This window comes from Ochlerotatus camptorhynchus, unplaced genomic scaffold (genome assembly GCF_037179485.1).
Source record: "Ochlerotatus camptorhynchus isolate MF236.1 unplaced genomic scaffold, CSIRO-AGI_Acam_v1.1 ptg000032l, whole genome shotgun sequence".
Taxonomy (NCBI): Eukaryota; Metazoa; Arthropoda; class Insecta; order Diptera; family Culicidae; genus Ochlerotatus; species Ochlerotatus camptorhynchus.
The window spans coordinates 377,149-392,021 of NW_027040523.1; the positions used below are offsets into that span (position 1 = coordinate 377,149).

At 38.9% G+C, this 14,873-nt stretch overlaps 1 protein-coding gene across 1 annotated transcript; it reads left to right on the plus strand.

The window, feature by feature from the left end:
* The first annotated feature begins 1,392 nt into the window (after positions 1-1,392).
* On the plus strand, positions 1,393-10,325 carry Rab35 (RAS oncogene family member Rab35). The gene is made up of 5 exons (XM_065230757.1): positions 1,393-1,693; positions 9,409-9,583; positions 9,653-9,777; positions 9,839-10,020; positions 10,083-10,325. Exons 1-5 carry the CDS (start codon positions 1,642-1,644, stop codon positions 10,158-10,160), a joined length of 612 nt encoding a protein of 203 aa, XP_065086829.1. The 5' UTR covers positions 1,393-1,641; the 3' UTR covers positions 10,161-10,325.
* The last annotated feature ends 4,548 nt before the right edge of the window (positions 10,326-14,873 follow it).

The window sequence follows — 14,873 nt, forward strand, 5'->3', positions numbered from 1 at the left end:
ATTTTCACTCGCGATGCCACAAATTTTTGGTCCGGGAAAAACAATAAAACCACGCAGCGCCAAATCTTCTGATGCTTGCAATTTTGCAAACATGATGAATCATGTTTTCTTTCTTGATTCTAAAACTTCTCGGAAAGCGAGAAAACCACCACTCACACACGTATAACCGTCCGGGAGGCAGAGTGCCAGCGCTAATCCGGCAAATGCAGCCGAAAACTATGAAAGAGAATGCACGCACAAAACAGAGAGCAAATTTAGATACAACCGTATCCAAAGGCGTTCAAAACTCGACTCCTACCATAACCATTACCATTAATGTTCTCAAACCATAAGTTAAAAGGTTTTAGTATAGTTTTCTTTCCGAAAATGTATGGAGAAAACAAGAATTATGAATGGTAATGGTTCTTAACAACCCATTATTTGTAAGGTCCACTTCCAAAAAACTATAATACTTAAGGTTAAAACTTTATCATTAAACGTTCATGTAAAGTTCCATAACCATTTCAGTTGAAGTTTAGCAGGGATTATAAACAATTTTAACCATTTTAGGTAAGGTCAATTTATGGTTCGCGCTTATGCGGGTTGGTCAATAGAGATTTTCACGTCCGGTTGTATTGGTGCGATATGTGAAAGCGTGTTAGTGAATATCCGAAGAAAATACATAACAAATCGATGTCAAACTCATTTTGACAGATCTACTTTCATACATTTTTTAGGTTAGCCAGAGGAAAATAATAAACAACTTTACACGGCGTTGCTCCCGCTAGTGTGCGTGCGTTAATCGTCACTAATCTCTATCCAGCTTTCCATGCTTGGTTATGGCGGCCTGTTTGTATGAATAAATGTATCCTTCACTGTGCTTTTTGACACTATCTGGAAGTTCGAATTTCAACCCCTTCCCTTTCCCTCTCCCAGGAACAGAAGAAAATGGAACAACATACGCCCTCCAGTTAGTGTCAAAAAGCACAGTGAAGGATACATTTATCATACAAACAGGCCGCCATTACCGAGCATGGAAAGCTGGATAGACCAGGTTGCACAGCAAAAAAAAATGTAATATCGATCAACGTAATTCAAGCTGATGTATGAAATAATGATGTAATAGCAAAAAGCAGATACAATATTACATCAATGGATGTAATTTTGTTCGCAAAATCGATGTACATCGTACAATATGATATTACACAACCGATGGGTTGACCTGGTTGCAGCAGTTTCGATGTAATATTCAACAACTTTTTTTGCTGTGTGCCTTTGTAGAACCTTAAAGTTACGCGCTCGCTGCAAGCAAATGGATTTTGAGTAGTTTTATTTTTCTGTGTATGTATTAAATTTCGACTTGATACGTCAAATGACATTTAGCTGACGACAATCCACCCATCAGCGAGCGACTATCAGTTGGCTGCTGATGGTTTTTCCTTTCATTCCTCTTGGTTCGCAACAAAACATTGTTCCGTGTTTTTTTGAATTTTACTAGTAATATCTTCCATATTCTCTTCAAAATCTGCACTAAATTCAACAATAGTATGCGCGTGTGCTAAGGTGTAAAAAAATCCGGTCCGGTGAGCAGTGTGAGTTGACAAATTCAGCAATTTTCGAGACAGCTTGGTGGCTCCTCTACAAAGATCGTGTCAGACAGAAATGGCTCGAGAATACGATCATTTATTCAAACTTCTCATTATCGGTGATAGTGGTGAGTATGAGTCTTACTTCAAAAAGCTCTTGTATTAATTGAACATGATTCAGAAAGAGTAGCATACTGATAGTGGATTGAGAGTATGGCAGACTGATGAATCTTGCTTCTCGGTTCTCTGGTGATTCTTTGTACATCAGTTTTTCGATCCTCAGAAGTAACAAAAGTATTCATCATCATCAATCGTTGACCAGTGTTGCCATTTTAAAATCCTTGTTCAATAATCTTGCTTGTCCCGAAGCTATATGCGAATAATCTTTGAATTTCAGACCCAACTAACTAAATAATCTTTAAGTTGGATTTTTGATTAATCAGTCTTTATTACCACTGCAATGACAAGAAATTATTTACCATGTTACACACCGCAAGTTTCCATATTTTTGGCTCCATTCTCTAATATTTGCATACATTGTTTTTGTATAAAACTTCTAAATCCATATTGAACTTTAATGTTAACATTTATTTTGAAGCATACTTGCTTTATGAGGTCTGCTTTGTTTAGAGGTTTTCAACTGCTAAGCTATCATTTTTTTTTATTTCTCTGAGAGAGATGACATTTTTATTTGCTCACAAGGTCACTAAAGTTTTTCACCTTAATGTTCAAAATTTACCATCAACTAGACATGATTCTACGGAACAAACGAATCGATTTAGTTTCCTTTCTAAAAGTATGTGTTTGGTTGATGTTGGTGAATTTTGGAACATTGTTCCAAAAATTTCTAACGCCAATAAAACACAGTACTATATGAGAAAGAAAACTAAATCAAAAAATAAAAAAAATAACAATTTCTGAGATATGACGAAAAGCTCTGGTCGATATTTTCTTTTTATTATTTTGCACAAAACAACGAAAGCTTTTTCCAATCTGAAGTGATGTCTCAGAGAAAACTATTTTTGAAATATGTATTTACTACACGCAGAAAAATGGATTTTTGTTTCAGGGCCTAATGTATTTTGATTTTTTTATTGATTCAAACATATTGTATCACTATTTCAACAAAACATATTTTTGAATCAACAAAATGGTTTTTAAAATCAACTAACAGATTATTGGCTCTATAGAGTATACAACCGGTTTGTTGATTCAAAAATATTTTTCTTTGAGTTAACCGAATAATATATTTGAATCAATACCAAAAATATATTAGGCCCTGAGTCAAAAATATATCTATTTGAATTTAAAAATCATTTCTCTGCGTGAAGGTCACTTTCACCTTAATGGTCGATTTCTTTAACTGCACTTAAATCCTAATAGGTTTTCACATTAGTGTTACAGTAGGTGAAGAAATCGGCCATGAATGTGGTAGGTATGATTTAAGTCATTTTTTATAATTTCCATTCGCTCTGTTCTTGGACCGTTTATGTTTATGTCTTGCATTATTAATCTTGATAAAGAAGAGTCATTTTGATCAAATTAATATTCAAGGTATTTTTTTAAATAATCATTTTTTTAATACGCTCTTTTAAATACTAACTCTAGAAAAGTGGACATGGACATATATTAATGCCAAATGCAATCTTGGGTAGCAACCAACATATGTGCAAAGTTTCATTCAAATCTGAAAAGATCATGCCCAACCGTTTTGCTATTAAATTTTGGTGTTGAAATGCCTTTTCTGGTTTCTTCTGGGCCATCCGCTTGGAAGATGAAATTAGTCAGTGTATCTCCATTTTGCATTAGAAACAGTTGTTTTTAAACCCGCCATTCAAAATATTTCCTTTCCGAGCGATGGTTAAACGAGGAGAAATTTGTGGGAAACCCAGCGCTAGTGAACACAGGTTAACACTAACCATACTACCGGACATCAAACCCATCCCAGGAGTCGCGTGATACGGAAAAAAAAAACACTGACGAACAACCGACTGCGTTTTATGTGCCTATTTTTATTTTCAACGGCGTTATATAAAACTACAACTAAATCTTATCTACGTATATAGGGAATTAATCGTTGCAACGATTTTTGCCGAAAATTATTAACTATTTTGTTGGACATTTGTTCTAAAGTTTCAATATTCGAAATTCTATATACCTCGGTAGTACTGTACCAGGGAGGTAACTTCAAAATCATCTTCAAAACTTTGTTCTTAATCCTTTGAAGTACTTTTTTCTTGGTAGTGCAACAACTAGACCATATTGGCACAGCGTAAAGTATATATGTTTAAATATTAGATGTTTATACTTCAGCCAATGTTTGGATTTCCTGTTTATAATACGATACAAACATTTATATATTTCACTGGCGTCGCGTAACCTCACTTTTTACCTGTTCAACGACTTTGAAAACGTTATTTAGGGTCATGCTTACATTCAGATCAGTTTCAAAAGGCACAGGGTCTTCTAGTTTCACTAATTTGTATCCACTGGAAGTCATTTTTTTAAATTTATTTATGTTTTGAGAGTTTTTGAACAGGTAGATTGAGGTTATGGCGACGCCACTGATATATTTATTACATTTGGCCTGAATGCCCTCAATGTGAATAAAAAAAGTAAATTTTTAGTCAAGTACTAATCCAAGGTATTTCGCTTGATTTGACCAGGAAATTGGGACTCCGTTCATAATGACTATGTGACTACTACTAGGTTTCAAAAAGGAAGCTCTTGGCTTATGTGGGAATATTATAAGTTGAGTTTAGGAAGAGTTGGAAGAAATTTTCCATTTTTGTAAATAAGAAGAAAAAATATTTAAACTTTACTGCAGTCTGCTGCAACTAACACGATGACTTCTTCCTTTAGCGGGAATACCTATGTCATCGGCGAACAAAGATATGTGGCAACCCTGAGGCAAATCAAGGAGGTCCGAAGTGAAAATGTTATACAATATAGGCCCATGAATGCTACGCAGAGAAACTCCAGCTCTAATTTTGTAATTTTGATAATTTACTTGCAGAGTTCTGTCAGTTAAATAATTTTGAACGAATTTCATAATATAGAGTGGAAAATTAAACTTATATATATATATATATATATATATATCGGTGGGGAGTTATTCTTCGATATCCTGAAACCTGGTCAGCTGAGCCTAGCCGAAGGTCTTCCACAATTGCGAGACACTTATCTGGGGTGGATCGTAACAGGTGCCATCAATGACCAGCTCGTGTCAAACGTGTCGTTCCAATCCATCACAGCCGTTGAAGACATTGAGCACCAGTTTTGGCAAGTCGAGGAGGTGCCGGACGTTCCCAAGCTGTCAACCGAGGAAGCGGCATGCGAAGCACATTTCCTTTCTACCTACCAACGTGACGAAACTGGAAGATTCATCGTGAAACTGCCGTTCAAGGACAATATTCTCCAATTGGATAACTGCCGCAGTCTAGCTTTGAAAAGATTCCTGACGTTGGAGAAGCGATTAATCCGCAATCCTGAGCTGCAGGCTCAGTAAGTAAACTTCATCCGGGAGTACGAAGCTCTCGATCACTGCACCGAGATCAAAGAGTCTGAAGATCCACCCAACAAGCAAGTCTACTATTTGCCGCATCATGCAGTGTTACGTCTGTCCAGCTCGAGCACAAAATGTCGAGTCGTGTTCGACGCAAGTGCAAAGTTGTCGCCATCGGAACTCTCCCTGAACGATGTACTGCAAGTTAGTCCAGTAGTACAGAACGATCTGCACCGCGCTACGGTTCCGAAAATTCAAGGTTGCCATCACTTCTTCGTTTCTTTAGAAGAGAGCACGTATCGGTACCCCTAAGAGTCATGGAACTCTGTACCGTTACGCACGATACGGCATCGGCACCATATCAAGCAACCAGGTGTTTGCTGAAGCTCGTCGAAGAAGATCGCGAGGACTTTCCTGTCGCTGCTCGTATTGTGCAAGAAGAAACGCACATGGATGATGTACTCTCTGGTGCAGACTCGGTGGAGGACGCTATCGAGGCTCAACAACAGCTGAAGCAGCTCCTTGGACAGGGAGGTTTCCCCATACACAAGTGGTGCTCAAATTCACCGTAATTCCTAGAGCATATTCCCGTAGAGGGCCAAAAAAAAAAGGATCACGTTGAAAGAGCGAAGACATCGCACAGCAGTGGCGACAACTCCAAGATTCCTTGTCGCACGAGATCGAGATCCCAAGGCGCGTGACGATTGCCTGTATCTTTTTGCGAACTATTTTTGGCGATGGCTCGGCGAAGCTTCGTCTCCTCACCAGCAAATCGAAACTAGCTCCCCTAAAAGAGCTGTCCATCCCATGAAAGGAACTATGCGCCGCTCTTCTACTAACCCGGTTAGTGCAGAAGGTGTTACCAGTCCTGGATTTGACTCCGTCCGTGACATAGTCCTGTGGTGCGACAGTACGGTAGTCCTAGCTTGGGTAAAAGAAACCTCTCAACCAGCCTTCCTTTCATTTTGACTAAAAAATGTTTTATGCAATTATGGAATAATAAGATATTATGATGATATTTTGTATGTGTAAGTTACAAGAAAAGATTGTAAAGTTTGTGTTTGACACATAAAACCTAAAAATTTTGCTTTGACAGAGTCACAATGAGCGATTTTCTGATCGCCTCTTCGCGAAGTGGGTGAGATAAATGACAAAATCGCTTATTGCGACTCTCATGTAGCAAAATTGGCTGGTATTATGTGTCAAACACAAACTTCACAATATTTTCTTGATGTTTACACAAACAAAATATTATTATAATATGTTATTGTTCCATAATTTCATAAAAAATTTTGTTAGCCAAAATGAATGGGAGGCACCCTGCAACTAGCTACAGTTGTTTGTACGGAATCGAATCGCAGTTATACAAAAGCACACCAGTAAGTACTGATGGGAGTACGTCCGGTCTCAACAGAACCCAGCAGACATCGTATCCCGAGGTCAACTAGTTGAATCTCGGAAGAACAACAGGCTTTGGTGGAATGGGCCCGAATTCCTGCAAAGAGTTGAGTACTACTTAGATGCCCCTGAAGACATTCTAGACGATGAGTATGAACCTTCTATCTTTTCTTCCAAAGTTCAGTAACTTCCGCAAAATCCAACGAGTTGTGGGCTATTTTCAGTGATTTACTGCCAATTGTCGGAGTTACGCCGCTCATCTGAAGTCATCATGCAAGTTTTGCAGAAGGCACATTTCTCCGATGAGATTAAGCGAATTCTGGCAAACAAGCCCTGCAAGAGACTCTGAGGTCTTTGTCCAATTTAGCACGACGGACTGCTTCGAGTAGGTGTTCGGTTGGACCGTTCACAATTACCATTCGGGAACCGCCATCCAATCATTCTGCCAGATAAGAATCCGGTAGTACGACTACTAATTCAACAAATGCACTTCGAGCTCCTTCACGTCGGCAAACAGGCCTGATGAACGCCATGAGGCAACGTTATTGGTTGCTAAACGCAAGATCCACCACCCGATTCATCACACGCCGGTGCGTGAGATGCTTCTGGACCAATCCTACCACCCCCAACCAATTGATGGAAAACCTGCCAGTATCGAGAGTAGTGCCGTCGCCCCCCTTCGCTGTGACCGGTGTGGATTAGGCCGGGCCTTTCTGGACCAAGCAAGGCACACGTCCTGCAACTTTGGTAAAGTCGTACGTGGCCGTTTATGTTTGCATGGCAACCAAAGTCGTCCATTTGAAGGGCGTCTCCGATTTGAGTTCCGATGCCTTCATGGCGTCCCTTCGACGATTTATCGCACAACATTTACCAGCAGTTTTGTGTCCAACAAGCCGTGGAGACCATCAAATCGTTCTGCCGCAATCATGAGATTGAGTGGAATTTCATTCCACCCGACGCACCCGAGTTCGGTGGTTTGTGGGAGGCGGCCGTGAAGTCGGCCAAAATCCATTTGAAGCGGGTAGTCGGCAATACAACTCTAACGTTCGAAGAATTGTGTACGATCCTGTCGGCAATCAAGGCCATCTTGATCTCCCGAACATTGTTCGCAATTTCCAACGACCCGGCGGACACGCTGGTAATAACTCCAGCACATTATTTGATTGGACGACCGCTGATCGCCCCAGCTGCACCATTCCTGGAGAACGTCGATGGCAACATCTCCAGCGTCGGTGGCAACATCTCCAGCTTATGCGCGAGCAACTCTGGCGTGCCCTGCAGCAATTCTGGCGAACAATTCTGGCGTACCCTGCAGCCTCAGAAGAAAAATTGACAAGAGAAGCCGAACATTCGGGAAGACATGATCGTGTTGCTTCACAATCGTAACCAACCACCACTCAAATGGAAGTTAGGTCGCATCGTAGAAGTCTATACTGGAACCGACGACCTGGTCCGAGCAGTTGATGTCTTCATGAATGGAACCACGTATCGACGTCCATTCTGCCCATCGAGGATAACGATCCCTGTCAAAGCCCTCCGACTTCCAAAAGGTGTTATGACCTCTCAACCGGGGGGAGGATGTTCCGCCTACCGCCGAAAGAGAGTAGAAAACGTCGACCAATCAATCGACCAACTGGTCGGTGCTGTTCTATAAAAATCCCCGCAGTAGCGCGTGCTTAAGTTAAGTATGAATCCAACCAAGCATCCGTTTGCAGCAGCAGCAGCAGCTGTAAACCTTTGTATTAAGAAACGAAGAGAAATAAAACAGTAGTGTCTAGTGCAGTCGGCAGCATTCGCCATTTCTACCGCATGTCCATTGGTGTCCCGGAGAGCAGCGTCAAACCCCCAGCTCTTTTCAGAGCTCCAGAGTTTGATAAAACCAGTTCAGAAGGAACAACTAGTAAAACCCAAACTGAAATTATGGGAATTCTCGAATTGCTTAGCAAGTTTCTGAGCTTTTTCCGAACTTGTAGTTAAAATTTTACCAAATCATCAAACACAATATTACCATTGGAATTGCTTTTAGCATTATTCCATGAACGGTGTTTTGCATATGTTGGATTTGCAACATTTTCAGGTTGAAATTGATGTCTTCTACAATTGATATAGTAAAAATCTGCTACAACAAACCTTTTTTTACGCGGGTACAAATTTCCAATTTTCTTTTTCTGTGACTCAAAGTTGACTTTTGTAGATCATTTTAATAGAACAATTAATGAAACATATAAAGTTTTGGGTATACTTTATGTAGCTTACGTATAATCAAGTATCGAATACTGCAGTGTAGTTTGAGCTCCATACAAAGAAGCTTATATTAGCTTAATTAGTAGAATCAGATCATAAACAGTTTTTGTTATTCACTCTTAAAAAAACTAGGCTGGACTTCATTTCCCCTTCCTCCATATCAGTCACGTTGCATCTTTATGAACATTGAACATTGAAGAAACGAAGAGAAATTTACCTGATCTCTTTTGTTATAAATGTAATCTCACATCGTATACACTTTGAAAACTTATTAGCAAGTTTGGATTTGTATGCATTTTAAGAATTAAGAATTTATTTCAAGTTTTTCCCCAAAGAACAACTTAAAATGGACCATTCGACAGAATAATGAATGTCTATAACAATAAATTTTGTGAAATTCTAGATGTAACTAAAGCTGCAAATATTTACTGCAAGAATTTATCCCGTAGTCTCTAAGAGGTTAAGCCAAATGTATGTAAATGTAAGCGTATGTATATTGATGTATATAGTTAAATGTCCATTATAAACAAATTTCAGCACTGTTTAACACATCCAAGTGAAAAGTTGAGGTCGGCTGTTCTAGTTTTAGTTTATTACTTATGGTAGCTACTACAGTACAGTCAAACACAAACTTTTACTTTGAAGTAGATAGTTCTGATGATGTTCTTAACATTTTCGTCTTTGTCGATATTACAGGTGTTGGCAAATCTTCGCTCTTAATTCGTTTCTCAGACAACACATTCTCCGGCAGTTACATAACAACTATAGGTGTCGATTTCAAAATACGAACCGTCGTAATCAATGGAGAGCGCGTAAAATTGCAAATTTGGGATACAGCAGGACAGGAACGGTTTAGAACTATAACAAACACGTGAGTTACATGCATTGCAGTGTGATAGTTTTCCTTGCAATTATTTTTTTTTTCTCATCTTGAACATAGTTATTACCGTGGAACTCACGGTGTTATTGTGGTGTATGATGTCACCAATGGCGAATCGTTTGCCAATGTAAAACGATGGTTACAAGAAATCGAATCTAATTGTGACGTAGTGAACAAAGTACTAGGTATCTTCTGGACATACATTATTTTATGAATGAGAATAATGCTTTGAATTTTATTTTTTAGTCGGAAATAAAAACGATGACCCCGGCCGGAAAGTTGTAATTACCGAAGACGCACAACGTTTCGCCAACCAGATGGATATTCAGCTTTTCGAAACCTCAGCCAAAGACAATATAAATGTAGAAGAAATGTTCTTAGCCATCACCGAACAAGTTTTGAGGCATAAAAAGCAAACTCAAAAACAGGTATCTGTTCAGGACTTGGATCTTCAGAAGGGATCAGAATTTATTTAAATGTTTCTTTTTAGGTTCAGTCGGATCAAAACAATGACACCGTTCATCTGCGTAAAGGAGCCAACATAAAGAAAAAGAACAAATGTTGCTAGTACTATCGCGCATTGATAGGTGTGAGCATGCAAATATAGCATCTAGTAAACGAAGGAACGAGAGCTAAACGCATACAATACACTGTGTAATTATATAAATGCTACCTAATATATTTATACTGATTACGATATGAAATACTGTAGCAAATAGACGCCAATTTTTAACACATGATTTTGTAGCGATCCTAAAATCAATCACGGTTTCACTTGAGGTGTCTTCTATGCAATTTGTTGTGTAAAAATTCGATGACTGATTGTTCATTTTGTTTATTTGGCATGCTCAAATGTTAAAAGAATAACTTAGCGGAGCCGAGTAACATGGAATACCAATTTTGGTACTCAAAATACAAACAAAAGATATACAAATGCATATTATTAAAGGATTTTCCTGGGTGGCGATCGAAGCGGCGACAAAGCGATCTTCTCCCGTGCACGCAACTTCTTTCTTTCCCGAATTTGTTCCTCATTTTCGTTGAACCCGAAACGTGATCGCTGCTGCTGCATCTGAACATCGTTTCCCGTTGCATGCTCTCCGCTACTCTCGTCGGTCGTCAGGGTCGTCTCGTCCATTTCGTTATCTTCATTCAACATCTCCAACCCCGTGTCCGTTTCCTGGTCGCTAATGACAAACGACGCACCTTCCATCACTACACCAGCATACGTACTGCTGCTGTTTTGTTTTCTTTCACCTTGCTTTCCTTTTCCTTTAGTTGCTTCTCCGGTTCCTTCCGAAGCTTCCGGTGTCCGTCCGCCTTGCACAGAAAACATTTATCTTTGTTGCCATCATAAAATATATTTCCTTTGCGGTTGAAGAAATACAATGACGTGGGGATTTCCTTCTTCACATCCATATATATACCGCGTATCCCTGTATAAACCTCAAAGCACAGATCAGATGGAAATTTCTCCCGGATGATGCGTTTAATTTTTCCATATTTCCCCAGCACTTTATCCAGCTCGTTGTCCGGTACCTCTGGTGGCAAGTCATACACACGCACATACTGGATAAATTCACCAGCATGCGACATGCGTACCTTTGCCGTCGTTCCATTCGCATAATGGAAGATTAAATCCTCCGAATTGTATGTCAGAGCATGGAGCATCGCTTCCTCTGATTTGAACTTTATGAAGACTCCCCTTTCCTCACCAATGCGATAAACAGCTTCCATTTCAGCCGGATCCGCGTCGAGTGATTTGGCGAAATTTACAATCTCTCCGATGTTTGGTTTAGCATCATAATGGCTGAAGCTAAACTTGATGGTGTTTTTTACTTCACACATCTTGCACCGTAGCAACAAAAGGCACAAACTGATAGCAACGAACAAAGAGCAACTATATAATAGCGAGTCTCAAAAACAGGCTATCGCGTGGTTCACACCGAAATAAAAATTCGACTGCTGCTGTAGACAGCTGTGGGACAACTGTTCAACGACCGATGAATTTCAATTAAATTTTAAACAAAACGTAAACAGCAGAACTTCAAGTTAAGTTGCTTTCATTTAAAAAGTCTTGACTGCATAATGAAAGCACAATATGATATCAGACTTATGTCGCAACATTTGAAAACAAAATGAGTTTTCATTATGATAGGAGCTGCACACTTTAATATCGATTTGCTTTCATTTTGTTAACCGACTTTGCTCGGGAACCGGGAAAACCACGAATTGAAAAAAAAAATGAGTATTTGATTGAAACCTTAAAATAATAAACCAAATTCTTAAAAAAAATATATACCTATTATAAGCCCGATATCTCAAATATTTCTATTGGAATCTTGAATATTTCTTCAAAGCTGCAATTTTCTAATTTTTCATAGTGCACATTGAACAAAAGTTTTCATTAGTTTTCATTAGCACATGATATTTTTCCAACAACATGACTTTTATCTGAAATTCACATAATATTCATATTATCACATGAATTCTATGTGGTAAATCATATAAACTTCATTGGACACATGAGGTTCAAGTGATTTGGTGGTGTGATTCCCCATTATGAGATCTCATGAAATTTATGTGAAATTCTAATGGATATTTTCCATTGGAAATGCGATTTATTTTTTGAGTGCAGGTTACCTGCTGCAACATACCGGCCGTACACGACGATATTGACAAAGTACCCGAGCAAAGTCCAGCATCAAAATGACAGCAAATTGAAATCAAGTTTTGATATCAACATCAAACTGAAATCCTAATTTGATTTCAGTTTATGCAATTGATAAATTTTGATTTCATTTTGCTGTACATTTGCTCTTCAAAAATTTTTTGTTGCGGGGTGGTTTTCATTGCCTTAGCATAGCATCAAATTGAATACTTGTTTTGTTATCAATAGGAAAAAAATGATATCAAATTGAGTTTTCAGTTTGCTCTCACAGATAGCAGAAATAGTTTTCAATGTAATGTCGAAGGAATTTTTTTTTTGCTCCCAATCTTGATATTTTAACCGTTAAAACGACCAAAATGACAGCAACCTGAGCAATAATTATCAGCAAAATCTAGATAGAGCTGGAAGATGGAAAAAAAATAACAGTAACGTGTATAAGAACGGGCAAAATTGCACTTTTTGATCCCAAGAAACAATTTTAGCTGCAGACTAGGGGCTGTCCATATTCCACGTGGACAGGTTTTATTAGATTTTAAACCCCCCCCCCCCCCCCCCCCTTCTGCTTGTACAATCATCCATATAAATTTAAGTAAATTTTTATGAACCGTGGACATTTGCTGATCCTGCAAATTTGCTGCTCTTTAAACTGTCCACGTGGTGGACATCCCTCGAGCTTATACATTCAAGATTCTAACATTAGTTGTATAAGTCAATTTTTGGCTATGTTCTGCAGCTTAAATTGTTAGTTGGGATTGGTAGCAGGTGAATCTTTGTCATTGGCGAAAAAGAAATGAGATTTTGACGAAGGTTTATGTAAGAGTCACTTCTTCCAGTGACAATGTCAAAAGTAATGTTTTCAATAGCGAGCGAAATCTGTCAATGACAATGACAAAATTCAGCACAGGATATCAAAAATTAAGCCTGAATTCAAATTAGAAAACAAAGTCCCGTGTCTAGCATTTTGAATATTTTTGATATTTTTAGAACCTTGAAAATTTTTCATGCCACAGAATCTAGAAAATTTCTCCATTCCTGAGATATTCAATGCAAGTCCACGAAGGATTTTCCCTAATATGAGATCTAACATACCTGGGTCAGTTACTTGATTTATCTATTTATGAACATCAACAGGCTCAATGTAGTCCCAAAGCTGGTTTACTCTTTTAAAATATAATTGTGGCGACATTGAACCTGTTTATGTTGATAGGGTAGAGCACTACTTCGTCGTAATCGCCCATTTCCGTTCTATCGATCAGAAAAGATCAATAATGTCAATGATTCCACCGTGCACAAATCAATAATAGGTTTGTTCCGATGCGTTAGTTCATTAACTACAACATAAATCCTATTAGAGCACATTGTATGAATATTTACGCTCATTGTTCTCAAAACAAAAGAAGCGCTCATAGCAAATACCCTTTTTCTACGTTTATCCGTTAGGACGAAGAAAATCTAATGGCGTTTCAATGCGGTACCCCAGACAGACTATGGCTTATATCATGTAATATAGGCTGTCTTGCAATGAGCACTCATACATCTAGTTTTCACTGGAAATCCTATACATGAGTGCTCATTGCAAGACAGCCTATATTACATGATATACGGCATAGTATGTACGGATTATTAGGACTCATAGAACGAATTTAGAATCAAGAAGCAGTATTAGATTTTAAACAAATATCTCCAACCATTTGGACTCTTTATCAAATCCAACGGTAGAAGTCACCTTTGACAGAAATATTAAATTTTTTGTTCAAACCTGTTATATAAATAAATAAATCATGCAGCAGACCCATCTTGCTCTACTTTTTTTCCTCTGTTCGTGACTTAAAACTACTGCGACCAGTAATGTTATCTATTGTAGCATATCGCGTGTCCTTAGTTTAGTGCATGTCGTGTTACTCCATCACTGTTGAGAAATTATGAAGTATTCGATGTTCATACAGCTGCCATTCTTGTTATCAACCAGGGGGCGTTAACATCCATACCTCTCACGTCAAAGTCACGTGTTCAAATCTCACCCCGGACAAGTCACGAATGACCCAAGAGCGTTAAAGTGACAATAATAGAAAAAAATTTCAAGGAACCGATTCTAATTGAAAGGTCCCGCTATCTGAGCAGTATGTTCCGGCTCATCGCCATGTGAGTCGTGAGTGCGTACATAACCATCTCGTTGGAAGCAGTATGCTTTATCGCCGGAATGATCCCTATCGGGATCACCATGGCAGATGACAGCGATTGCAACAGGTGGAGGAAAGCCGGAAGAGCACGTAACGTGGTGAGAGCGGAGTCGTTGGCTAAGTGGCAACAGGAGTAGAACACGGTGGTTTACGGTAGATGGACACATAGACTAATACCGATTATTACGACCTGGGTGAACAAAAAAACAACCTAACGCAGTTCTTGCCTAGCCACGGCTGCTTCAGGAAATACCTGCATCGGTTCGGACACGCAAAGTTAAGGCCGGCGCACAACAGATACGTTTTCGGGTTTTTTGACAGATAATGCATGGGCTAATTGTCAAAAAACCTGAAAACGTATCTATTGTGCGTCGGCCTTCACCCCTTTTTCCGGAGTGTGACAACGTGGACGAAATACCAGAACATGTGG